Raw genomic sequence first — 26,232 nt, 5'->3', positions numbered from 1 at the left:
TGTATATAATAACAATAGGGCTGGGCCCTGTAGTCGAGCATGGTGTTGACCTGTAGCACATTAGGGCAAGCCACGGGTCATCTTGTCTAAGGATCCTCTTGGCTGTTTGCACTGGTCTCTCCGCATGACCATTGCCTTGAGGGTTATGTGGACTGGAGGTCATGTGCTTAAAGTCCAACTGTCTTGCCAGCTCCTGGAACTCCACAGTAGAAAACTGTGGCCCATTGTCACTGCCAACTTAGTCCGCAATTCCAAAGTGGGCGAACGTTGCCTTCAGCTCCTGGATAACCAGGGCAAGAAGGAGGTGGCTCCTTCTGCTGTGCCCACATGACATGACTGCCTCTTTTATATCAGAAGAGATTCCTGGCCACTATACTGAGACATTGGCCCTTTCCCTGAACTTTGTCAGGCCCTGGTACCCTTCATGTATTCTTTTAAGAATGTCATCTCTAAAGGACTGTGGTACAACCATGCGGCTTCCCCTAGTGACAATACCATCATACTCGGACAGTTCACCTCTGACAGAGACAAACTCCCTAACTGAGCTGGGGGTCTTACTTATGTGCTCTGGCCAACCAGACTTGATGAGCTTGATCACAGCCTGGAGCTTGTTATCCAGCTGCTGTGGCAGCCCTGATACAGTCCATTTTCCCCTGAGTTGCAGGCATGCCCTGCATGATAGCCGCAACATAGCACTCAACATTTGTGTGTGTGTGTCTCTTTTGGAGTGTCTTTCTGTGGACTCTGTGACAGTGTGTCGGCTACAACTAAAGTTTTTCCTGGGGCATGTTCTAAGCTTGAATCTTCTGAGATGCACCAGCAGTCTTTGGCAGCGCAGTGGGACATTGTCAAAGGTCCTTGCTGTTGATAAGAGGTACCAGTGGCTTGTGATCTGTCACACGTTTGAAGTCATCCAGGCCGTAGAGGTATTTCTCAAACCTCTCTCAGGCCCAGACACTCGCCACACACTCTTTCTCGATCGGTGCGTATCGCGTCACCGCCTCCGTGAGTCTCCGGAGCAATAAGCACGTCCCCATTCTTCTTAAGGACCGGCACCATTGGTGCACACCAATCTGTTGGATTGGTCACTCGCTCTAAGATATCATTGTCCTCCATCTGTTTCAGTTCCTCCTTAACTTTCTGCATCTGTGGTAGGGGAACCCTTCGTGCTGTGTGCATTGCATGGCTGTGTGTTCTCTTTTAACCGAGTTCTCACTGGCTCTGTTTTCAGTGTGCCATTATCTCAATGCCTCATGGTGGTGTTGTAAGTAGTTGACTGTTTTTTGAAATGCAGCGTTTTTATAAATGTTTCGTTTTTGTTAATGTCGTTATGTTGTGTGCTAATATTGTTGTGTTTTCAACTTTTGTTTGCTTCGCTAATGTTGTTGGGTTGTGCACCCGTGGGCCACCGTAGTAATCCCTTACTTTACTCGTTATTCGAAAAACGTAATCGGATTACAGTATAAAGCGTTACTTCTAACGTGCTAAATACTTCTAACATAAGTACATAATTTACACACTAGAGATTTTGATTAGTTAGTTATAAAATATGATAGATAGATTGATTGTCATTCGACAGTACAGAGTAAGTGCACATAAGAACGAAATGTTGTTCTACTGGCTCTTAATGCTCTAACTAAAAATAAAAACAAAACAGTACTCTTGTGCGGAGTGAATAAAAATAAAGGCAGATAAATACCATATTATAAAATATAAATATTTCATATAATAAATATGGTTATTGCACATATTAAAAATACAGCATATAAATACAAATACAAAATCCCTTGCAAACAGCGGCATACAAGACCAATCTGGACCAATATGGCATACAGGTTTTTTGTTTTTATGGCATTTAATGTATAATATAATAATTGTAGCTATAATATAATACTATTATAATATCACTGTGTTTAATCGCGATTCAGTTCCACTTTAAGGTACAAATGCTGTTACACCGTTTTTACTTAGGCTATCTACATTTTCGTCAAATTCCTGACGAATGTGTCGAGAGCTAACCGGTCGATAACAGGATACGCTAAACTTGAATGTAGTAGCTTTCATCTAGCAATGAAAGCTAGGACAGCATCTCCTTACCTGTCAGGTAGACTACTGCACCCGGTTCCCATCGTGCTAGGCTAGGCCTACTCTGTAGATCAAGCAGGTTGTAGATGGGTAGGGATCTTAGTGATATCAGCAACCAGCACCCTGGTCAAATCCTGTCTTGTGCTTTAGGTCTTCTTTAATCCATGTTCCACCGATGAATCGTCTATCAGAAAGTCAAATCGAGTTTCAAAACGATACTGATCTCCGACGCTGAATTTACAGAATTTATAGACTTGAGAGCCATTATGACGTCATAGAACACGTCGATCCAGACTGGTGAATCGGGACAGGCTTGTTGCTAAACAACCTTTATGACATCATAGTAAATGAGCTTGTTTTGACGGAACAGGACGAGCGTGTGGTGTGTACCTGCTGGCTGAATACACTGGGGATATAACTACAGCCTACATATATTACATATACCTTGATACTAACTGATGGTTGGATGGATGGACAATTAAACACTGTAGATTTCTCCCTTTACAGTGTTTTTCCATTGCTTTGGCGCATTTCACGAAACAGAAATGACATTCTCAAAACAACACGTGCAAACCTCCAAACCACTGGGCACTTGTTCACAACAGATTCAGATTCGAATTTCTCATTCCTTGAATCAAATTGCAATTGTATTAGCACATCCTTGATGTGGCAAGTGCAATTGCCTACAGTTGGAACAAATTTCAAATGATTTAGCACATCTTTGCAAATGGTTAAGTACAATTGCCTTCAGTTAGGCCAATTACAAATTGAATATATCTTGCTGGTCTAAACTGACTGTTGTTTCTCAGTCAAGTGGTTATTCTCTGCAAAACATATTGGCATAATTTCCTTGTGTACATCATCACCTGCACAATAGTTCACTCCACTGTCAAAATCTTTCAGGCACATAATACCATGAAAAACATCATGGTATATACTGTAATATGGATCTCTTGGATCATCTGCTTACAGTCATTGTCAGGTGCAACTAGAACTTTACTAAACAAGGGGACACATTCAATCACCAATCACATACTAAGTTTAGTTAGCTGACAGGAGCTATCCAGGAGTATAAATGCTTCCATCAAATATATAGAGCTTGTCCCAGGCCAGCTCAGGGGCAACATCACCATGTGTGCTGCCATATCAGAGAATGGTGTAGTCACCCACATTCCAGTCTTGGCCCATACACTCTAGACATTTTTAAAAGACAGCTTAAAACCTACCTTTTTACCGAAGCATTTAAGTAATTTTATCTGAAAAGGGTTTTCCTAATTTTATTAGTTATATTATTGTAGAATCTTGGTGTAGTAAATTTGGGTCATTATTTGACTTGCTAATTTTACTTTGTCTAGGTCAGAGTTGGCGAACTCTGATAGCGTACAAGAACTCTGGTCGCGTGAAGTATTTAAACAAATATGTAAAACAATCTGTATTCTTGATCTGAAGCAAAGGATCTGTTAACAGAGAATACGGCCCATACTCTTGACCTGGGGAAAGGATCTGTTAACAGAGTGTATGGTTTTATATATACAGACCAGGGGTGAACCAAATGTATGTGTGTTACTTGTAATCCTACTTTTATTAGTTATTTTATTGTAGAATCTTGGTTTTGTAAATTTGGGTCATTATTTGACTTGCTATTTTTACTTTGTCTAGGTCAGAGTTGGCGAACTCTGATAGCGTACAAGAACTCTGGTCGCGTGAAGTATTTAAACAAATATGTAAAACAATCTGTATTCTTGATCTGAGGCAAAGGATCTGTTAACAGAGAATACGGCCCATACTCTTGTCCTGGGAAAAGGATCTGTTAACAGAGTGTATGGTTTTATATATACAGACCTTGGGTGAACCAAATGTATATGTTACTTTTAAGATGCATGTTTAAAGTTGTTTTCTCTCTTGAACAGAGATCTTATGGAGCTTTTTATTTTTGTTTGAATTGTTTATCACTTGTATTATTGTTTTTATTGATTTTATGTAAAGCACCTTGAGCTACAATTCTTGTATGAAATGTGCTATATAAATAAAGTCTTACTTACATACAATACCCAGAAGCTCCTGGTGTTCTTGGACCGCCTGCACTCCGATCTTATCCCTCTACGTGAGAGGGGTTTGGTAGGGCCTCACTTGCTTACATTTGTCATTGTGTGGGACAATGTAAGCTTCCACCATGGCCCACTCATCAGGGTTCACTGCCCATCCAAGAATGCTGATGGTGCTCTTATCACCTTACTCCCCATTCCTCAATCGTATCGAGGAGTTTTTTTCTGCATGGAGGTGGAGGGTCTATGAGCATCGGGCTCAAAACCAGAGGTCCCTGCTCCAGGCAATGGATGCTGCTTGTGATGATGTCACAGCAGATCAGTGTAGGGGATGGTTGCGGCATGCACAACAATTCTTCCCCTGTTGCATCGCAAGGGAGAACATCAGATGTGATGTCGATGAAATCTGTGGCCAGACAGACAGGAGCGCGAGGATGAGCAGGAGAGTGAGGACGACAACTAGTGAAACTCCAGCGTTGCTTTACTTTCTTACTGTATGTGTTGTTAGTGTAGGTTATACATAATGTTAGTTTTGATGTGCTTATTGTATGGCAATTACAATAACAATTTCCATGGCAGTGTCAGTGCAATATGTGATGTGAAACCTTGTAGGCTACTCTTGAGTTCATCTTTTTTCAACAATGACATAGCCCCAAAAACATTGTGGGTAGCCAAAACATGAAACATACATTGTGAAAAGCAAATACTGTAAGTACCAATGGGAAGAAACATAAGAGCATGTAGTTACAGTAAACAAGTTACAATTACAACATGAACCTCACAAGTGCAAGAGTTTACCTGTAGGAAAGCAAGCAACAGTAATATAATTCACAGTGAGTACAAGAAGTTACAGTAAATCAGTTACAACTAACCAACAAGAGCAACAAGTCCCTCAATAAGAGTCATTGTTTCCCTGGAGGAAACTAACATCTGGTCCAGCAAATCATTCCTGAGTACCGTTGTACTCCCGGAACAAGTGCGTCTTTAGCCTTTTCTTGAAGATGGAGAGACAGTCAGTATCTCTGATAGAGGTGGGGAGGTGATTCCACCATTGGGGGGCCAGACAGGAGAAGAGCTTGGGTTGGGAGCAGGCGCTATTGAGAGGTGGGACCACCAGACGGTTGTCAGAAGTAAGTAAGTAAGACTTTATTTATATAGCACATTTCATACAAGAATTGCAGCTCAAGGTGCTTCACATAAAACCAACAAAAACAATAATACAAGTGATGAAAGTAATAGATCTAAAACATATAACAAACCAGACAAGCCGCACTCTATCTGCGGTCTCTCGAATCCGTCTTAGACCCGAGCTGCCACTTGCACTTTTCTATTTCGTGCTTGGCAATGTTTTGGTAGACTTTTGTGTATATTAATTTATGTTAATAGGTTATGATAAACATCCAGCCTTCACAGAGCTGAGCTTTGATGGAAAGCTTTGGAACCATAGAGAGTTGAATAGATGAACGGAATGTAAAATGAGGTCATGAACAAGAACTTTTGTGAACTGCAATCGTAAGGCACTGTTGCCATGGAGATTGCAGGTAACATTTCGGGAACCGGGGTAAACACTCTGATGACACTGTCATTTTGGCACCCAACTCTCCGAGGGAGACACCATGCTAACTCTCATCTATCAACTATAAAATATGGTATTAATTATCCTCGCTCTCCAGGTATGTTCATGTTTTATTTGCATTTTAAATAACTGACAACGTTCTAATTGAGAGCAAAAACACAGCCTATCAACATTTTGAAAACAGTACTGTCACTATAGTAAGAAAGCATTTTTATTGAAATCTTCCTGAAAAACAGCTGTGTTATTTGATCTTCTCAGCTATTGGCTGTGGTCAGCCTTCCTGCAGTCTGTCTCTACCACACCGCCCAAGGGGGAAAGACAAGTCTTCTCTCAAACGGCCTCTCTCAAAATCCTCATGAGGAATCCTCCTCAGACGAGTCTGGCCACATCACATCCGAGACAAAGACTCTCCCAGTGAGGAAGACAGTGGTGGTCCCGCTGAGAAGATGACCGAAAGGAAAACACATTCCAGCTTCTGGGGGAAGAGGTCAGCCAATGAGAATGTGGTTCTTAGCTCCTCCCGCATGTCTAGACTGACTTTCAAAGACGGAGACGGGCAGAAACGTGATGGCCAGTGACGTAGAATGGCTGTGATGGCCGTCTGACAATCACTACTACTATGTACTGCTCAACAGGCCTTGATAATCAAATGTCTGGCTGCCAAGGCTGACTCAGGCAAGGCTGTCTGGGTTCAGGTGTGTGTTTGTCCGTGTGTGTGGGTGTGTTTGTCCGTCCGTCCGTGTGTGTGTGTGCCTGTGCGTGTCTGTCCGTGTGTGTGTGTGTGTATGTCCGTCTGTGTGTGTGCGTGTGTGTGTATGTCTGTCTGTGTGTGTGTGTGTGCGTTTGTATGTCCGTCTGTGTGTGTGCGTGTCCGTATGTGTGTGTGGGTCTGTGCGTGTGTCACTTTCCCATCACCACGGCCCAGTCACAGTCAGACACAGGGAATTCCTAGTTACGCCACATGACAAGACGATGCACCTCTTATCTGCTGTGTGGATGACCTCTCCATTACAGCAGGTTATTAGTCTCAGCGTGGAGATAAAACACACACATATGCATTGCCACTCACGCACACACATCAATTCACTCTAACAAACTTACAGAACCTTACTGAATGGTAGCAGCTCAAATTGACTGGATTCGAATACTCGCCTTTTTAGTTTTTCATAGCGCAAAGCTGGTACCTAGAACCTGGTACCTTTTTTGGAACCCCTCCGTTGAGGTTTCAAGGGAGCTGAAGTTGGTCAGAGAGAATCGCGACATGGGACATACTGCACAGACCCGCCATTTTTAAACAGCCAAGCTACTATTAGGCTATAGCATGTAATAGCGACCGCTGTCTATAATAGCGGCTGCATTTTTTTTTGCCACTGGAATACTAGATTAGAGGTCAACCCGCAAAACACAGTTGTCAGAAGATCCTGTGGTTGTGGATGCAGCCAGAGTGGCATGTGTTGAAGACAACGTTTTGCGGCGGCGTTATGACCAGTTACATAAAATGTGTAGCCTATACGCAGTGGAAAACAAATCTAGCGAGTAGAGTAAAGTTGAGCTGGTATCATGCAGTGGAAAACCACAACAAATGCCTTCCAGACAGACATTCTGCCCTACATTAGTACTGGCTCCTATGCTATGTTTATATAACTTAGTACCCTCCTAATAATTCTGAACCAGCCTGCGACTTTGTTTTATGCAGTCCAGACAACAGGCTACAGCTGAAATACACAAACACACACGTTAATTTCACCCACAGCCGGCCAGCCAATCAGAGACACAACCAGCCAGCCAAATAGACAGAGACACAGTCAGACATTGATTGACAGATAGGCCGAGGCAGACAGACAGGTGTGGTGTCTCACCTTGTCCAGGCAGGACATCTCGGTGGTAAAGACAGAGGCTGTATCAGAGGCAGCTGCCCCTCTAGCACCGCCTCCAGCATCCTCCGGTCTTGTGCAGTAAGCCCCACCCCTCCGGGGCCCTCAAAAGGCATTATGTAGGCATCGTAGCTCTTTCCATCTGAGTAAAGAGGGTGAGGTACACACATGGACTACCTTCCAGGGTCCCCCCAGCTCAGGGGTGGTACTGGAGAGCTAGAACTAGGTGTGTGAAAACCAGACTATTCAAAAACACAAGGCTTGGTGACAACCTGTCCAGGCACGTTTCAGACCACTTCATGTCAGCTCCCCCCCCCCTTCCACACAAACAAACACACACACACATATACACACACCTGAGGTCCTTCCATGGAAACCCAGCCTGTCCCGTACAAACTGAACAATGTTCACCCTCAGGGTCACATATATGACTATCGACATGACGACCACAACCACCAAGAGCACTGGTAGACCAACGACCAGGATATACGAGGGTGGGGGGGCTATGGGAACACTAAGGACAGGCACCATGGAAACAGTCTGTTAGACAGGTTCACAAGTTATCCATTTACTTAGTTGGTTACAGTAAAAAGTCCTTATTTGAATTAGTGTCATTACCAGAGAATGTTTTATTCTGGAAGAACTGTGAAGGTAGATCTTTATAACACAAGTAGAACACGATAGAACAGTAATTTAGGTTGCTAGTGAAGATTAATGTCTGGGTTAAAAAAATCAATCAGTTCATTGAATAATCAGTCAATTTACTAGACAATTACTGTAGCTAGATTGTTAGTTTTTTGGTTCGTTTTCTAATGAGCCAGTTTGTTGGTTAGTTATGGAATGAGTCTGTTACTTAGTTAGGTGTACCCTTGAGTATCAGGCTGATCGATGCTAGGTCCATGCCGCTGGTGGTGGTGAGAATACAGGTGTAGTTGAAGACCAGGGCCTCCTCAGACACCTCCCTGATGGTCAAGGTTGCCGAACCATTCTGCCTGAGGGAGGTGGAGGGTGTCACAGTTTTACTATCAAGGGCCTGCTAAATGTGTGTTCAGAGAACCTGTGTGTGTGTTTCTGTGTGTCTGCATGGGTCTGTGTGCGAGGGAGTGCCTGTCTGTAAGCTCACTCCTTGTAGAAGACAGGGAGCATCTCATTCTCGTCCAGAAAGGTCATTGTCGTGTTCATTGTCTTCATCCAATACACCTCACTATCCAAGTCCTTGTATATGCTACTATTACAGACAGTCTCTGTATGGGAGCCTGGAGATAAAACACACACATATGCATTGCCACTCACGCACACACATCAATTCACTCTAACAAACTTACAGAACCTTACTGAATGGTAGCAGCTCAAATCGACTGGATTCGAATACTCTGGTACTTTTTTTGGAACCCCTCTGTTGAGGTTTCAAGGGAACTGAAGCAATAACAAAAGGTGACGTGAAAACACTGTTTTCACTGATTGGTCAGAGAGAATCGCGACATGGGACATACTGCACAGACCCGCCATTTTTAAACAGCCAAGCTACTATTAGGCTATAGCATGTAATAGCGACTGCAATTTTCTTTTGCCACTGGACTACTCGATTAGAGGTAAACCCGCAAAACGCAGTTGTCAATTGAGGAGGTGTGGAAGATCCTGTGGTTGTGGATGCAGCCAGAGTGGCATGTGTTGAAGACAACGTTTTGCAGCGTCGTTATGACCAGTTACATAAAATGTGTAGCCTACTATACGCAGTGGAAAACAAATCTAGCGAGTAGAGTCAAGTTGAGCTGGTATCATGCAGTGGAAAACCACAACAAATGTCTTCCAGACAGACATTCTGTAGCCTATGCAAGAGAAACATACCAAGGGTCACTTCTATGACTTCACCATTTCGTGGAGTGAGGATCTTTGGCTGCATGTTCCCTGTAAACACACACACACACACACACTCATAAACACACACATCCACCAACAGACGCACACACAAATAGTTTTGGTCTGGTCTGGGAGTTCCCACATACAGTACTCCACAAAACTGCCCAGGAACATGACAGTAGATGAGTAAAAGTGTAAGTGGGTGTTCCCAGTGGGGTTCTCCCAAACATGAACCCAAACCCAGGGGGATTCTCTCAGTGCTCGGTGACCAGAAACAACCGGCTGAAACACAATCAGGGTAAGCACTGAAGATGATGGAAAGAGGCATTCAATTAAACAGAGAAAACTCCAGTCCCTCCAACTGTAGCCTACCTGAGACTTCTAGGAAGAGCAGAAGGAGGAGGAGGTAAAAGGAGTCCATTCTCAATCTCCTCTTCAATTGAAAATAAACTGGTGCCCGCAAGGATTACCTTGTGGTGTGCTCAGAGAGATCTCACCAAGTAGCCTAGAAATGTTTCTACAACATCGGAATGTTTTTTCTGGACATTACACTGTCAACACTGTATGGGGAACAAAGTTAACGATAACGTTGGATTCACATGACGATGTCATTTTGTGTAACAGCCAATTGAGGCGTGATAGGCAGCGCTAATTAAGTATGAATCTTTTATTCTTTTTTTGATGTTGATGTTAACTCTGTGTACACAGTTAAATAATAAGTAGGCTAAAATATAGTTAAATTGTAGATTAATGGTGGGCAGCAATGACATTTCCAAATAAATTAAGCATTTTTTTTACATTAGTATTTAGCCTACATAAAAAGTGGAAGTTATGCTCTTACAGTTAGGCTATTGAATATAATGAACAATATATAATTAATTAATAGCTATAGGGTTGGTCACTAATTAGAATAAGTAGGCAATACAATAATATAGACATGTAGAGGCTAAATTAGTATAAATTATGTGAATTGATGTAAAAATACAAACCTTGTAAAAAGTAGGCCTACTTAAAAAGTCACAACAACGTTGGAATGCCACTATTAAGGTATTACTCAAACATCCAGTTTGAGTTCTCTGTCTTTAGTGTTGTCTTGAAGACATAGACTACATAGGCAATACTGACAGGTTCGGTGTTAACAAAAAGAGAAGTAGAATGTCGATGGATCTCTGCTGACTTCCGTGTCACATTGGTTGGTGGTGGGTGACACTCTGGTACCATCTTGTGTTGCTAATAAGCACACATTGCTACTCCAACTTCTATCGACAATTTTGTGACCTGAATGTACAGGACAGAAAGAATGGAAACAGATATTTTACTGTTAAGAAAACTGTATTTTTGTTGTGCTCGAGTTCAGTTCCAAACTATACATTGTAGCCAATTAGGGCTTGGTGTCTGGCTGAGATATTACAATTTAACTTGGGCCTACACTCAAAATGTTTGGGGCTGCAGCCCCAGAAAAAATGGCTAGTGACGCCTATAGGTGTATGTATAAAAAATAATCCTAAATGTAGGCTTGTTTTGTGCTCATCGTGTAATGGAGGAAACAGGGAAAAGGGCATTTTCTTATGACAGTTAGCTAACTAGCTCCTTGTGTATTATGGAAAGAATGCTAAGCAGTTAGGTTTAATGGCTTTGACCAAGCTTGTTTTGTCCTCATACAAGGCAGCACATGAACTACACAGTGTAGGACTAGGAAACGAGAGAGCACGTGCCCCAATATAAATCTGCTGTGCCCCAGTAAAATAAAAAAAAATTGAGTTTTAACAATTTACTTTATTAGTCAGTGCATTAATTTAAATTGATAATCCCGGAAAAAATAAACGCAGTATCCCAATCAACGCTCGTAAAAGTGTTTAACCGAAAACACAAAGCGATGCAGAATTCCATGTCCGCGCGCTCTTCTGAGCTTGCCAAATAGCCACTGCAGCACGCACACAGAAGTCCAGGTGTCGGACTCGGCACAGAAGTCAGAATTGAAGTAGGCTAAGAAAACATTACAAAACTAATGATAGTTTCTAAATGATAGGCCTACCGGTCATGACTAAACATGACTAAAACATAAAAACAATATTACACGAAGCTTCATGATGAAGCTCCAAAAAAACAGTATTAAATATTGATGTCCCTGCCAAAGCTTATATCAAACTTGCGTCCCTGAACTGTTGTACAGTGGGTTAAGCAAGTGGAGTTTCTATAGCCTAGTAGTGCATTGTGCGCAGCAAGCTTGAAAGAAAAAAAAGGGATATGAATAGGGGCTGTGCCCCAGTAGAGTTTTATGTCTAACAACGCCTCTGGGACAGAGGGTTGAACATGTGATCTAAATGAAATGAAATTATACCAACAAATATTGTGGTGTCATTATAAACAATATCAAACTGTAAAAATTCGACCAGCTGCCGAAACGGCCGCTTCGAAAGGAAAAAGGCTGCGCTTCCAGGCGCATCGTAGCTAATCGCGGGTCTTCGCAGCCAGTGTGTCCCAGGCTTGAGATGCGGTCTCGCACCTAAGAGCTGAGCTCAATGCACATATGACAGGTCGAAACACAAAATGTAGCCCGTCTTTCGATTTTTTCAAAATTGCATAGATGACGTATTACCACACAATCAAGCTATACAGGAAGTGTCGATGTTGTTCCGATATGCTGAAAAAAGACAAATGTTCAATAGACAGTTATATTCGAAACTAGTTCGACAACACCAACAACTGAATATGTATAATATATTTTACTGGAAGAAGCACCATTAAAACTTTTATATAGATTCATTACATGCACGTCGGCCAAAGGGGTGTTCATGACTCTGGGGGCGTCAATGAAAGTGAAACAATCTGTGCATAGGGAGCGGTCTGTTACAAACGTAAACTAAAACGGATACTAAATCTAATGTTACTATAGGCCTACTAATCAGAGCATTTAAGACTCATTAGATGAAAGTTATTTGAATATAGGACGTTTCCTTTCATTCATTAAGCAGGTAATATTTTTGTTGTAGGCTATTTATTTGTGTTTCAATCCAAGAGATCGAAAGCGATTTAGTTAGTGGCGACGCGTTACAATTATGATATGGAATGTTGAAGTTTTTCGCTGTATTTTAAATGTAATTTTGTTATTTGACTTGAAGTGGTTACATGTCATGACGGGTAAGTTGTGACTAAAACTGTTTCCATCCTGCTGGTTAATTCTATCAACCAAATCTTTTTCGAGACCAGACAGGCCAAGATAAAGGAAGGGTGTCGGCCTTATGTTGGACAACAAAGTGCTCAGATTAGAGGCTTTTAGTGTGCATACTTAACATTTTCCATTGTCTGATAATGGAATATGGTTCATTGTGTGCAGTTTATAACGTTTATTGAAAAGTCTGTGCATTATTTGTAGGTGACATGTAGGTCGTGCTGGTGTCAAACGGTTGAAGCAGCATCCAGGATTGGAGAACAGGAGGGGAGAGAAACCCCCAGAGCAGCATGGAGGAAGCAACAGGTTCTCCTCAGGAGGAGGCGATCTCTCAGTTAAAGAGGTGAGACTGAGAGGGTGTAGTGGAGGGTTACCATCAGCCTGGTCAGCAACTAGACTACAAAAGGGGAGGGAGGAGGGATAGATCTCAGTGGTTAGATCAATAGACTGTTGGAAATCCTCTGTTTTAGTTCTCCCCTGCTTTACGTTGCTTTGGATAGAAAGAGTCTGTTACATGAATACATTATTATTATACGTGCAATCATGAGTCCAACGTAATTGATCAGACTTAGTTGTCAATCAGTGATTGGTAACTTCAAAACAGATTTTCATGACCAGGAAATACAGGAACAGAACTGGATCGAGGAAATCCAACATTGCATTTAGTTATCATGTCATGGAGCGACAGGAAGAGTCTGAAACAAGTCTTCAGAAGAACCATGTCTCTGAACTGTTTATCTTTATGACAGGGTGTATGTGGAGGAAGCAGAGTTACCATCAGCCAGCAACATGCCTAGAAATAAGGAACATCAACTCATGGAGTACAGGTAAACTACCAGCTAAAGCTATTATATAAGTGACTAGACCTGTAGAAGCATGTCTCTGTTTATCTAACGGTTTATCTTCATACATGTTAGGGTGTCTTTGGAGGAGGCAGAGTTACCATCAGCCAGAGAGGAAGATCGGTCCAGACATGGGGGAGATCGCACCATGGAGCCCAGGTGCAGTCCATCTACAGATTGAATTGAATGAACTCTGTGTTTGAATGTGACTGTAGAATGAACCACTAATGCTGATGAACTGTTGTAGGGTGGAGGAGGAGAGACCGGTGTCACCAAGTTATCTGTCAATGAAGAGTGATCAGTCGATGGATGTACCCATTCATTTTAAAATGGGAGATACAACTCAAGAAGGGTTAGTAAAAAATAATTGAATAAATCACAGGTTATTGATTTAAATGTTGATCTTAATGTTGATTTATCTGTTTGATTTATTTGTTGTCACCAGTACTCAGATCTGCAAAGTTCATCCCGCCAGATCAGAATCACCAACTCCCAGTTATTCAGCCATGAGTGACTCTTCAGTGGAACGCTCTATCAACTTCAATGATGGAGGATTACCAAAGATGTGAGATACAAAACAATTTGATTTATGTAAAAGTGTTTGACTTTAAAACTGTAAAACGTTTTAACTATTATTAAACTCTTAACTATTATATTATATTAAACATGGTTAAATGTACATTGAAATGAATATTACATTGAATTATATTTTTGTCTGATTTTGCGATATATAATTAATCATTAAAGCAATGTTCTTCACAACCTCCCTACTAACAGTAAACCAGAAGACATTCTCTGTGACCTCTGCTTTGATGTTTTGGAAATTGAGAAGAGAGCTGTTAAGACCTGTCAGACCTGCAATAGCTCATTCTGTGAGAAGCACATCAGGAAGCACTACACTGATGCACGGTTTCAGACACACCAGTTAGTGGATGTGCCAGGGGGACTGGAACACTGCCAGGATCATCTCAAGCCCCTTGAGGTGTTCTGCTTGACTGACCAGAGGTTCATCTGCAGTCAATGTTCAGTGACAAAGCACAAAGGACATGACATTCATCATCAGACACAACAAGCTGGAGCAAAGGTAGCCGTTTATGCTGTTTATGCTTTATAAGGAAATATAGATAACAGTATACAATACTAAAATCTTCAATGCATAATAAACAATTATTATTCAAACTTTTTTATTGATTTCAAATTCTGTTCATGTAGCGATCTGCTGGAGTGGGAGCCCAGAGACCACGTTGCGTTAATGGTAGATGTCTGGCCTCTAAAGACTCCTTCCCAATTCCCAAGTGTATTTTCATTCACTTTCATCACTTTAAGGATTAGTTAGGAAGTCATCCAAATCCTATATTTGTTTTCTTGTTTCCATAGCAATGCTGCCCCCTCCTGGTGAGATCAGCTTCTTGTCAGTAAAGCCAGACTCTGTGACTCTGAGCTGGGGACCTCCTGAGGGTCTGGAGGGACGAAGGAAGTTCAGAGTGACCTGGGAGGGTGATGGAGAAAAGAACAGCCTTTCAGTAACAGACTTTTACAGAGTGGTAATAACCGGACTCCAACCTGGTCAGAAGTATGAGTTCACTGTGGCCACTGAGGGGGACCATGGCAACCACAGTAACCTTGTCTCAAAATCTACATACACAGGTAGGATCCATTGAGTGTATCTTTGAGTTTGTGTGTTTAAACAATTGTTTGTACCTTGTGTAGCTTTAAAAAAAAATACATTTCTTTCAGTGGTCCCGCCTCCCAAGAACATAAAGGTTGACCGGTTTGGACCATATTCCTTCAAAGTTTGCTGGTCCAGATATCCAGGAATGGACCATGTTCCACAGCGTTTCCTCGTATGCTACACCGGTGAAGGAGAAGAGCTTGTAGCGATGCATGCTCAAGACTGCTGCACAACACTGACTGACCTGCAACCTGGTACTCAGTACACTGTCAAAGTCTGTACTGTGTGGTACAATAATGAAGAGAGTGAACCTGTCAACACAACTATCTGCACTAGTAAGATCATTTGTGAACACATTTGTTAAAGCAGGGTATCCACAGTAAATGGCCGGGTTTCCCAGATTCGTTAAGAAGCTCTTAAGCGCTAAGAGCTTCTTAGGAGCGTTCTAAGAGCGCTGTGAAAGAAGGACGTGTTTCCCAGAGTCGTTCTTAGCTTAAGAAGATCTTTCACTAAGAAGGAAATGTAAGATCAGCCTGACCCACTCTTAACAGCCTTCTTAGCGACCAAACGCTCACTGCAGCTGCATCAGGGAAAGTTATATCTGACACTCAAAGGAATACTAAAACCATGCGTGATGATAAATGTGCGCCCACAGTTGCAGAACAAGAAAAATAATAGCATAAGAAGAAAAATAAAGATATAAAAATAAATAATTGCCCATGTGTTCCTGTAGCACATAAATAAAATGAATCATCATTACTATCACTCATTACGTTTTCGTGGATGGCACACTGATCCCAATCCACAATCCCTCCCTGGTGGATCCGTGCTGGATTGGGAGGAAACATTACGCTGCCTTCAACATAGGGTGCCACCCCCCTACTCCCAACATTAAACCCACTACCATCACACAACCCATACCAACTATCATGTAGGCTATAGGGCTTGAAAGCTAGGAAATGACGCAAAATGATCCACAGAACACATGGTTGAAAAGGAAAAGAAGTTTATTTAAAAAAAAGAAGAGAAACAGGGTGTTGTGTGTGATTTATGCGCTGATAAAGTGGTGGGTGATCGATTTGCCTGGCATCGATTGACTTAGTTTCAGCACCACGGCGGTGGGCAGCTCCCTCTAAGAGCTTCTTAAGAAGCTTCTTTGGCGGGATCTTAAGAAGGCAGTTAAGAACGCGTCTGGGAAACACCCCTATCTTAGCGCTCCTTCTTAGCCGAACCCTTCTTAAGAGCCTTCTTAAGTCCTTAAGAACGATCGAATCTGGGAAACCCGGCCAATGTTGTTCCACTTCTGATATTGCATTTCTTTTGTCAGGTGTTCCTGCTCCAGGCAAGTTGACAGTTGTCTCAGTGGGCACCACATCAGCCACTGTGAGCTGGGAACATCCAGATGGAATGGAACAGACCCAACTCCAGTACCAGGTTTCCTGGCAGAGTCCAGGAACTAGAGACAACAGCGATAACAAAACCATTGAAATTGGCTGCTCCACCAAACTGAATGGCCTGCAACCTGCAACACAGTATACTGTCAGTGTCTCAACTATGTTTAAAACTGGAGAAAAAAGTGAACCAGTTCACACAACTTTTAACACTGGTAAGAAATATTCCTTTTACAAATAAAATTCAATTCATACTTGGAAGGAGGCTCTCCAGAGAAGAAAGCAAAATGTAAAATAATAAAAATATAATGATCAGATCAGTATTAAAATAATGAAGGACCCAGGGACAAATAAGTGACCTGCATTAGAAAAAGGTAGGCTATAAGAGATTTTACAATAGGCAGCAACAAATTAAGAAAATAAAGAAAAATAATAAGAAAAATATTCCTCTTAAACCTAAAAGCAACAATATCTTACTCCTCATCAAAAATCTCAACATAACTTACCCCCTAGTAGGTGACTTAGTGCTTATATGAGCCGTGCGAGAGTCCAACTAAAGTTGTTCAGTCATTGACCCTGCTTGCTTACACGTCAGCTGTTACTTTCCATCTACTAAGTATCTGGGTGTATCTGGGTCTATCTAAGGTCAGTTATGGCCTCTTTCCATGTCTCCTGATTACTTGGGTCGTAACCTTTGGTCAGTGACAGTTCATCTAAGGTACACATTCAGTCCTTAGTCTGTGATAGTTCATCTAAGGTAAGTCAGACAGTTAATCATTCAGTTTCATACAGTTTTCGGCCACGACATTAGCATCATGAACCAAAGTACATAAAGAAGTTTATGATCATAACACATTTTGTTTGTTCATCTGTGAAGAAGTAAAAATCTAACTGTAGGCTGTAAACAAACTACACCCTGGCTGCATGACTTCAATGTCACCTCCACTGAGTTTAGAACTTCTGATTTCATGTGTATGCCTCTTCTACAAAACAGTAGGTATAAAGTTTAAGGTTGCTTTTCTAAAATCTGCTCATGGCATTAACCTGTATAATGCCAATAAGTTGATTTTACTAATTCAACCTTAATCACATATGAGCTTTGTATTACTGTGTGCTGTAATAGCAGCAGACTGAAAAAGAGCCTATTTTTTGGGGGGTTCTGAACCTCCCAACAGCAAACACGATAGAAGAGGGTAATGCCACTTGGCACATGTGGCTTTGTGTATCTATACTAGTGTTGCAATGACACTTGTGATTAGTTATACAACCCCAATTAGCTAAAACTTGGGACGCTGTGCAAAATGTAAATACAAACAGAATCCAATGACGCTGCATCCTCTGGACTAAAGAGGAGAGGCAAGGCAAGTTTATTTGTATAGCACATTTCAACAACAAGGCAATTCAAAGCTTCAATGCTTCACATAAAACCATTAAAAGCATAAAAACGATTTAAAAACAATGAAGAACATTCAAGACATAAGACATTAAAAACAGTCAAAGAAGGACCATCCGGCTTGTTATCAGCACTCAGTTCAAAAGCCTACATTTCTGATGGTATGGGGGTGCATTAGTGCTTTTAGAATGGTCAGCTTGCACATCTAGAAAGGCAACATAAATGCTGAAAGGTATATACAGGTTTTAGAGCAACATTTGCTTGCATCCAGGCAAAAAAAAATTCAGGGAAGGCCTTGCATATTTTAGGAAGACAATGTTAAACCACATCCTGCATCTGTTACAACTGCATGGCTTCGTAATAGAAGAATCTGGGGGCTGAACTGGCCTGCCTGCAGTCCAGACCTTTCACCAGTTAAAAACATTTGGTGGATCATGAAACGAATAATATGACAAAGAAGACCCAGGACCGTTGAGCAGCAAGAACCCTGTATCAGACACAAAAGGGACAACATTCCTCTCCCACAACTCCAGCAACTGGTCTCGGCTGCGTTCCCCGAAAGCGTCATAAGCCTAAGTTGATTGGAGAATCCATCGTAGGACGAATCTTAGTTTTACGGGCCGTTCCCAAAGACATCGTAGCTAAAGTGTCTCTTGAAAATTCGTAACTCTTGAAAGCGGATAGTTTAGCCTACTCCTTACGAGCATATTTGGGAAACGCACGTAAGAAATATCGATGGTTTCGTTTTTTGCTCGATCGTTGCTACGATCCATCGTTATCGGGAAACGCAGCCCTCCTCAGTTCCCAGACAGATACAGACTGTTGTTAAAAGAAGAGGGGATTCTACACAGTGGTGAACATGGCTTTGTCCCAACTTTTTCGAGACGTGTTGCTGCCATGAAATTCAAAATTACCTTATTTTTTCCTTAAAATGATACATTTAATCAGTTTAAACATTTGAAATGTTTAATGTTCTATTGTGAATAACATAATGGGTTTATGAGATTTGTAAATCATTGTTTTCTGTTTTGTATTTTATTTTACACAACGTCCCAACTTTTTTGGAATTGAGGTTGCATTTCCAGTTTTACTTAGAGCCCCAAATCCCTTATTGTATTTATGTGTCTGCATACTTCTATGTGTTTGTTTTTCAGATATTGAGCCACCAAGGTGCATAACAGTTAACTCATCGACAACAACCTCAGTATCTCTGAGCTGGCAACCCCCTGATGACATGGAGGAGAAGCAAAGGTACAGAGTTGAGTGGAAATCTGGTGGACATTACGACCACCATATTGTTCATGAGTCATCCTATAACATAACTAACCTCAAGCCTGGCAGAGCGTATGCCATTAAAGTTGCAACTGTTGGAGACAATGAGAAACTGAGCAAGTTTGTTGAAACGACATCAAACACAGGTGAGTAGAAATTATGTCTGACGTTCACCTTCTGTCTGTTAGGCCTTACAGTAGATCTTATAAACCTATCACACCAGGGGCATTGATATGCAAGGGCAGGGAGATTGCACTGATACACTGTGCTGGATGCATTTTTTTTATATGTAGATGTTTTTTTTTGTGGTTTACATTTAAAAACAGTAATACACATACCCACGTCTTCTCAGGTTGAATACACTTTGTTACACAATGTTACATTCACTAACGTTGACTATTCTGACATTCATTGACCGTTTTAGGGTTGAACAATCCTAATAATAATAATACATGAAATTAATACATAATTAATGTCATTAATACATGCAATTTCAAGAAAAGTGCAGTTAAAATAGTGTGCTGGCAAACCATTTGTGGTTGTCGTTGGTATTCCCTTACCTCACCACATAAATGTTATTAATGTTATTCATAATATACATGATGTTAACTTTTCTAGAACCAACCCCTCCTGAAAACCTGCATCTGAAGAAAGTTAAAAACACATCTGTCACATTGTGTTGGGACACTCCAGTCAACATGGAGGATCTGTCATATTCATTCAAGTATTCCTGCAATAGAGAAAACATCGAACACATAACTAAAAACAACAGTGCTGTTTTATCTGATCTGGAGCCAGGAACATCATACACCTTTAAGGTGGCCACTGTGCTAGAAAATGGCTGCACAAGCTTAAGGGAAACTATTGATCATAGCACAAGTAAGTCAACTACTGCACTACTTTAGTTTAACTTGATAGCCACTCTGGTTGAAGGTGTATATTGTATTGTGAATGGTATTTACTGTTAGTTTTTTACTAGATATTACTTTTCCTAATTTCTAATTGCAGACAAAAGTTTCAAGTGTCTATTGGACAACTTGGGACTAGGACATTGTTGGACAAACAAACTGACCGTAGAGATGGTAAGACAGATAGATGAGAATTCTATGTCTGAAAAAGCTGACCTTCCATCACAACTACAATTATTTTTAAAGAGGTTGCTGATGGTGAACATTAAAGCAATGAATCTAAAACAAGATGCTTATCAACACTCGTTACCCGACCACAAGCCATCAAGTGATGAAGAGATGCCTGATGGCTTAAAGGACATTAACCCTCTTGATGTCATAACTGCTCTGTTTTTGTGCTCAGATGGTATCTTGCAACAAGAGCTCAGTCTTAAATTATCCCTGTGTCAGTTTGCTGTTCCTCTGCTGCTGCCCAACCCTGAAACACAGCAATGCACTCTGATGCTGTGGGCCATGAGGGACATTGTTAAGCAATTTATACCTCACCCTCCTGGTGACTCAAAAGAGTATGTGGAGAAAAGTATTGTAGAGACTGAGCTCCCAATGGTGTCTTTTGTTAGATTCGGAGATAGCAGCTTGTCAAAGTCTAAGGTTTTAAATGATCTCAGTAATTCCCAACAGACCCACAACACATTTGTTCACCGTAACATGAGAGCTGGGAACATCCCAAAGACGATATCTGATGGTTTAGTAGAAATAAGCTGGTACCTGCCAAGTGGAATCCCGAACATTGACGTCTTCCCTGAACCTGTGGCTGTAGCTAATCTTCGTGGAGATATTGAGGACTTTCCAACCCAGTTCAAGTTCCTCTGTGAAACATCAGCTGCAATGTTTGTGTTTTGTGATGATCTGGATGTCAAATGTATTCCAGACCTTAGTCAACTGAAACTGCAACTCTTCATTGTCTGTGACTTTCAATCTGGTTTAAAAAAAGAAGCTGCAGAGTTCCAGAAATACAACGTTGAGATTATAGAAAAGAGAAAAAATATGAATGAAGCAGAACTTGTGGATAAGATTTGTTCTGAAGTGAAAAAGGTCTTGAAATCAGACCACCTCAAAATTAAAGTGGAGAGTATGGTGGATGTTGCATCTCAGTTGTCTATCCCAGTGGATGAAAAATGCAGTCCTTGTGACACAGCAAAGGATAGAGCAGCCAGAGTAACAGAGAACATCAAACTACCTTTACAAGGGACAACTTGGAAGGAACTCACTAGACTGGAAAAAGAACAATGCATACTTAAATTAGCAGGAGATGAAAAACATGAAAGCGATAAGACTGAACAAAGGAGGGAACAGGTGACAATTGGCATGAGTGACAGCGTCAAATGGTTCATTGAGGGTTTGAAAAGTCCAGAAGATGAACGATCTTATTTCCTCAAGTGGATGAAGATCATCCTGGACAACATATCAAGAGCAAAACATTCTAAACTTATGAAGAGAGACCAAAGACAGGCATTTCCTGAGGGTCACCCTGACACCAACATGAAGGAACTTGTTGACAGATCCTTGGGAACAGAACACTTCCTGAGAGAAGTTGGTCAGCTGTATGAAGCATCTATGTGTGTTCCTGAAACCACTGACCTTAAACATCAACTTCAAGAACTGCCAACAATCTGTGCTGAGTTAATGTTGGCTGGCTTTCCATTGGAACTCATGGATGGGGATGTGTCTAACATCCCAATGAGGTGGGTAACCGATGTCCTGAAAGAACTTGACTCTCTCATCCAACTCAATAACAAGATTCGAGTAGTTACAATTCTAGGGTCCCAAAGCTCAGGGAAGTCCACTCTCCTCAACACCATGTTTGGAGTTCAGTTTGCTGTCAGCAGTGGAAGATGCACCCGAGGTGCCTTCATGCAGCTCATCAAGGTCAAACATGAGTTCAGAGATGTGATCAAATGTGACTTCCTAATGATCATCGATACAGAGGGTTTGAAGGCTGCACAGTTGTTAGACTTAACTGACAACTATAAACACGATAATGAGCTGGCCACGTTTGTGGTAGGACTGAGTGACATATCCATTGTGAACATTGCTATGGAAAACCACTCAGATGTGAGAGATCTCCTGCAGATTGTAGCTCATGCCTTCCTCAGGATGTCTCAGAAAGAATCAGGGAAGAAGCCCAGTTGTCTGTTTGTGCACCAGAATGTGCCAGATATCTCTGCTCCTCACAAAAACCGTAGGGATCAGAAGCTCCTTTTAGAACAGCTCAATGAAATGACAAGCGTTGCAAGCAGGATGGAACATTTGGGTAAAGACTTGGTATTCACTGACATCATCAACTACAGAGCAGAGGACACCTGCTACCTGCCAGGTCTGTGGTATGGAAGTCCACCCATGGCTCCAGTCAATCAAGGCTATAGTGAAGGTGTGGCCAAAGTCAAGAGCTATTTAATCCAAACATTTTCTAATAAAACCGAAGCAGCAGAAACATTGCTGGATTTCAGCAAGTCTGTGAAAGATTTATGGGATGCAGTAAAGTGTGAGAACTTCCTCTTTAACTTTCGCAACAGCCTGGTGGCTGAAGCATACAGCAAGCTTAGTGCAGAGTTTAGCAGTTGGGAATGGGACTTCCAAAAGCCGATTTCCATTTGGCTGTTGGAGGCAGAAACTAGAGTGGCAAACTATGGTTTGATTGACTCTCAAGAAGAGAATCTCCTTGACAAATTTGCAGAAGAGTTAAGAACTGAAGCTAACCTTCAACTTAAGAGACATGGAAATATTTTTGTCAACAAAGTGGCTGAATACTACAAAACAGGTGCAAATTTGCAACTGGTTGAGAAGTACAAGAATGAATTCCACATTGATACAGAAAGCAGAAAGAGGAGGATGGCCAAGACAGTGGAGAGAAGATTAGAAGTTGCTGTGGATGTGAGAAAATGCACATTTGGAGTAGACAGAATTACAAAAAACAATAAAACTATTATGGAGAAAAATGTTTCTGAACTTGTTAAGTGTTGTCGAGGTAAACAGAAAATGACCGTAGAGCAAATCAAACAAGAATTTGAAAAGATGTGGACTGAAACTTCAGAACAGCTCTCATTTAAAGGTCATGAGACTCAAAATGTTCCAGCACTGATCACCACTGATCTTCATGTTAACTTGACAAGGGAAGGTCCCAAAGTCCAGGAGATGCTAAATAAATCAAAGCCTTTAGAGAACTGTGGGAAAGATGCATTTAAAGTGAACAGGGCACACATAATTAAGAAGCTATTCAATAAGAATTTTTCAAAGAGCACTTTTGAGACTGAAAAGGTTCAAGACATGGCCAATGACACCATAAACCAGTGTCTGACATTTGTAGCAGGAAAGGTGAAAGAAAAAACTGACTACCACCCAGCTCACACCATGGAACTACTGGAATTAATTGAAAATAACCTGAAAAAACACTGTGAGTTGGACATAAGTCCTAAGATTGCTGCAGCTCTGAAAATACACATCTGTGGGCATGCAGCGAGGGAATTCCAGAGCATGCATGAAGCTTTCATCAAAGACAAAGACCCAGAAAGAAACTTTTTGGCGTTGAAGCCCCAGTACTGTAATGACTTCAAAGGCCTTTACTACCAGAAAGAAACGAGGAAAGAGTACAAAAGAAAGGCCAAAGAATTCACAGATGAATCTCTTAAACCAGCAGTCATGGAGTATATCCAGAAATCTCCCAATCTGGACATTAATGGCATAATAAAAGAAATTGTTGAATTCAGAACAATAAGACATTTTCAGTTGTTCATGCTTAAAGAGCTATCGTCATCTGAGTTCAACAGGTTCCAGGAGTATATTAAGAACTATAATGAAAGCGCACAGAATTTGATCCAGCAAATATTGGAAACAAGATGTAGAAGTAATAAAATTGAAATTGTGAGGACAATTTGCAGAGAAATACAGGCTGCTGTTGTGCAATTAGAGGGAACTCACATTTCCAATGGAGGAGACATAAAAGAGTTCTTTGTTGGTTTACGCTCAAAACTGAATGAGAGGCTTGTCATCTCTGACAATACAACAGGATTGGTTGTAAATAATTTCAGGGCCAGTGAATTTTCCAATGTGTTGACAGAATTAATTGGAAAAATGGAAAAAGACCTTCTCCTAAAGGAGAAATCTGTACCTTGCGGGCCTCTGAAGCAACAGCAGAAAAAGCTGTTAGGCTGTCAGAGATTCTGTCCACGGTGCAATGTCCCCTGTGATAAAGAGGGGGAGAGTCACTGGTGGCACACTGCTTTGACTCATCGACCACTTGCATTTGGGAAGGAAGAAAAGTCTGGGAAACTTACCTTTCAGATGTGCTCACATACAGACAGTTCCTGGTTTACTATTTGGAAGAGTTATTTCAAAAGAGAGGTCCAGCCGTATGACACCCCAATCACAGCCACACCCTACTGGAAGTTTATCTTTGCAAAGCACAATGAAAAGTATGCAGAGATACACAAATGCTCACCAGGTAAAATACCAGAAGCTTGGAAAGCAATCACAAGAGAGGAGGCTGTACAGAGCTTAAAAATATGAAAATCAATATCAACTTCAATCAATCGACTTTGTTTCACCAAGATCAATGGCTCCAAGTGACTTTAGAGTAAATCTGATTGGAATATGAAATATTGAATTATTTGTGATGTATTGTATTCTTGTACTCTAACGATGTACTGTTATATTGTAGTTTATGTTGTTGTTGCACAATACCTGATATATTAGTATCGTTGCACAGTGCCTGATACAAATAGACTGTTTCCTAACTTCGTGTAATGACAACGTGAAAGTGTACAAAGGTGACTTGGGCTTAAGATGAACTACATTTAGTCATTTAGCAGACGCTCTTATCCAGAGCTGGACAAATATGGCCCTTTAACCTGTACATATATTGTTAGAGGACAAATGGACAACATGTTTTAGTTATGTTTGATACATTCACACAGCTTATGAGTTTTTGAGATAAATCTTTTCTGTTACTAATATCTCCACAAGTAATTCAAATGTTTTTATTTGTTGACTGAGGATTATAAGGCCCTAATGTTTTTTTGTTGAATTAAAATGACAATGTTATTGTTCAATGATGTAGATTATGTCGTATTTTACATATGGTTACATATGGTTATAGATAAACATACAGTTTATCTGTCTGATTTATATAAAGATTGTTTTCGAGGATAAATACACTTTACTAAACATTGTAAATGGTAACATTATCTACTGATTGCTTTATGGATATTACAATCAATACAAACAATCAAATCATGTGTAAAATGATTTGGGCTCAAATAAAAAAGTGTGTTGAAAGACACCGTGGAGTTTGTTACTTCATACAGTATTAAAATGTAATTCTTATTAAACACCATAGAACAGACAAGTGTGAGTTTACACACTACAGCATCCATGATGCAGTCATACTTTAGCAGTACTGTTTTACATATTTATATTTAGTTTATACATTGTTTATTATGTACCAGACTTTTATCCAAAGCTACGTACTAATAGTGATAGTTTCATATAGAAAGTACAGTAGAATATTAAGGATCAGGGGCCGGTTGCACAAAACACCTTAAGTTAAGATTTTCCTCAGTCAAGTCAGAGTTAAGGTTTCCTTAAAACATAATCGGTTGCACAAAGCACCCTTATGTCTTCTCCTTAAGGTTTCCTTAAATGTTCCCTTAATTAAGGTTTTCTCCTTATCTTGGTCGTTAACTTAAGGATTCCCTTAAAGTTCGTTAAAGCGTTGCACGAAAGACCTTAGCAAACAAAGTAAGGAAGAAAACTTCAGGTACCACTGACTTATTCTTTACCGCAACATGGCTGAGTTTATGGAGATACATTAACCCATCCCACACCTATAGCACTCTGTTAGGCTACTGTGCTGCAGTCTAAACATGAAGGCTATTTATGCGTCGGCTACCGCTGTAAATAAAGTAGCTTGCCTAGACTCACGCCGGTAAATGCAGTGTAACTGTTGATCTAATTTTGATCTACCTAAGAAGTAGCCTAAGCTAGCTCTCACTTAAACGTTACTGTGTAGCAACAAGACCTACAAGTAAAGTTGATATCGCCAGTCTTATTGGACTCCCTCCTGAAATTGGTTCTCTTTTTTGGA

General features: G+C 40.9%; 2 protein-coding genes across 3 annotated transcripts; one reads left to right on the top strand and one right to left on the bottom strand.

Moving 5' to 3' along the window:
* Positions 1-6,059: 6,059 nt before the first annotated feature.
* On the bottom strand, positions 6,060-8,887 carry LOC134007897 (interleukin-1 receptor type 1-like). The gene is made up of 5 exons (XM_062447615.1): positions 8,704-8,887; positions 8,448-8,572; positions 7,937-8,083; positions 7,566-7,722; positions 6,060-6,144 (listed from the first exon to the last, which is right to left on the bottom strand). The coding sequence occupies exons 1-5, from the start codon at positions 8,769-8,771 to the stop codon at positions 6,060-6,062; spliced, it is 582 nt and encodes a 193-aa protein (XP_062303599.1). The 5' UTR covers positions 8,772-8,887.
* Positions 8,888-12,267: 3,380 nt separating this feature from the next.
* On the top strand, positions 12,268-25,449 carry LOC134007619 (receptor-type tyrosine-protein phosphatase H-like). Of its 2 annotated transcripts, XM_062447202.1 has the most exons (14): positions 12,268-12,415; positions 12,817-12,955; positions 13,362-13,439; positions 13,530-13,613; positions 13,702-13,806; positions 13,900-14,019; positions 14,232-14,538; positions 14,667-14,709; positions 14,832-15,101; positions 15,192-15,461; positions 16,454-16,732; positions 19,065-19,328; positions 19,801-20,061; positions 20,191-25,449. In XM_062447202.1, exons 2-14 carry the CDS (start codon positions 12,903-12,905, stop codon positions 24,654-24,656), a joined length of 6,600 nt encoding a protein of 2,199 aa, XP_062303186.1. In that variant the 5' UTR covers positions 12,268-12,415; positions 12,817-12,902; the 3' UTR covers positions 24,657-25,449. The 2 variants fall into 2 exon arrangements, with proteins under 2 accessions (XP_062303186.1, XP_062303187.1); XM_062447203.1 differs by lacking the exon at positions 20,191-25,449 and having other exon boundaries at positions 19,801-20,150.
* The last annotated feature ends 783 nt before the right edge of the window (positions 25,450-26,232 follow it).

Source organism: Osmerus eperlanus, chromosome 21 (assembly GCF_963692335.1).
Source record: "Osmerus eperlanus chromosome 21, fOsmEpe2.1, whole genome shotgun sequence".
NCBI lineage: Eukaryota > Metazoa > Chordata > Actinopteri > Osmeriformes > Osmeridae > Osmerus > Osmerus eperlanus.
This window is presented reverse-complemented; position numbering and strand designations above follow the sequence as displayed.

Excerpts from the sequence above, each read along its gene's own strand:
- LOC134007897 (XM_062447615.1), bottom strand. The coding sequence starts at position 8,771 with ATGAAGACAATGAACACGACAATGACCTTTCTGGACGAGAATGAGATG. Across the intron at positions 8,084-8,447 it reads GATCAGCCTGATACTCAAGG|CCCCCCCACCCTCGTATATC; the intron begins GTACACCTAACT and ends GTGTTCCCATAG. Across the intron at positions 7,723-7,936 it reads TTTCCATGGAAGGACCTCAG|ATGGAAAGAGCTACGATGCC; the intron begins GTGTGTGTATAT and ends CTCTTTACTCAG.
- LOC134007619 (XM_062447202.1), top strand. The coding sequence starts at position 12,903 with ATGGAGGAAGCAACAGGTTCTCCTCAGGAGGAGGCGATCTCTCAGTTA. Across the intron at positions 13,614-13,701 it reads GATCGCACCATGGAGCCCAG|GGTGGAGGAGGAGAGACCGG; the intron begins GTGCAGTCCATC and ends GAACTGTTGTAG. Across the intron at positions 14,539-14,666 it reads CACAACAAGCTGGAGCAAAG|CGATCTGCTGGAGTGGGAGC; the intron begins GTAGCCGTTTAT and ends CTGTTCATGTAG.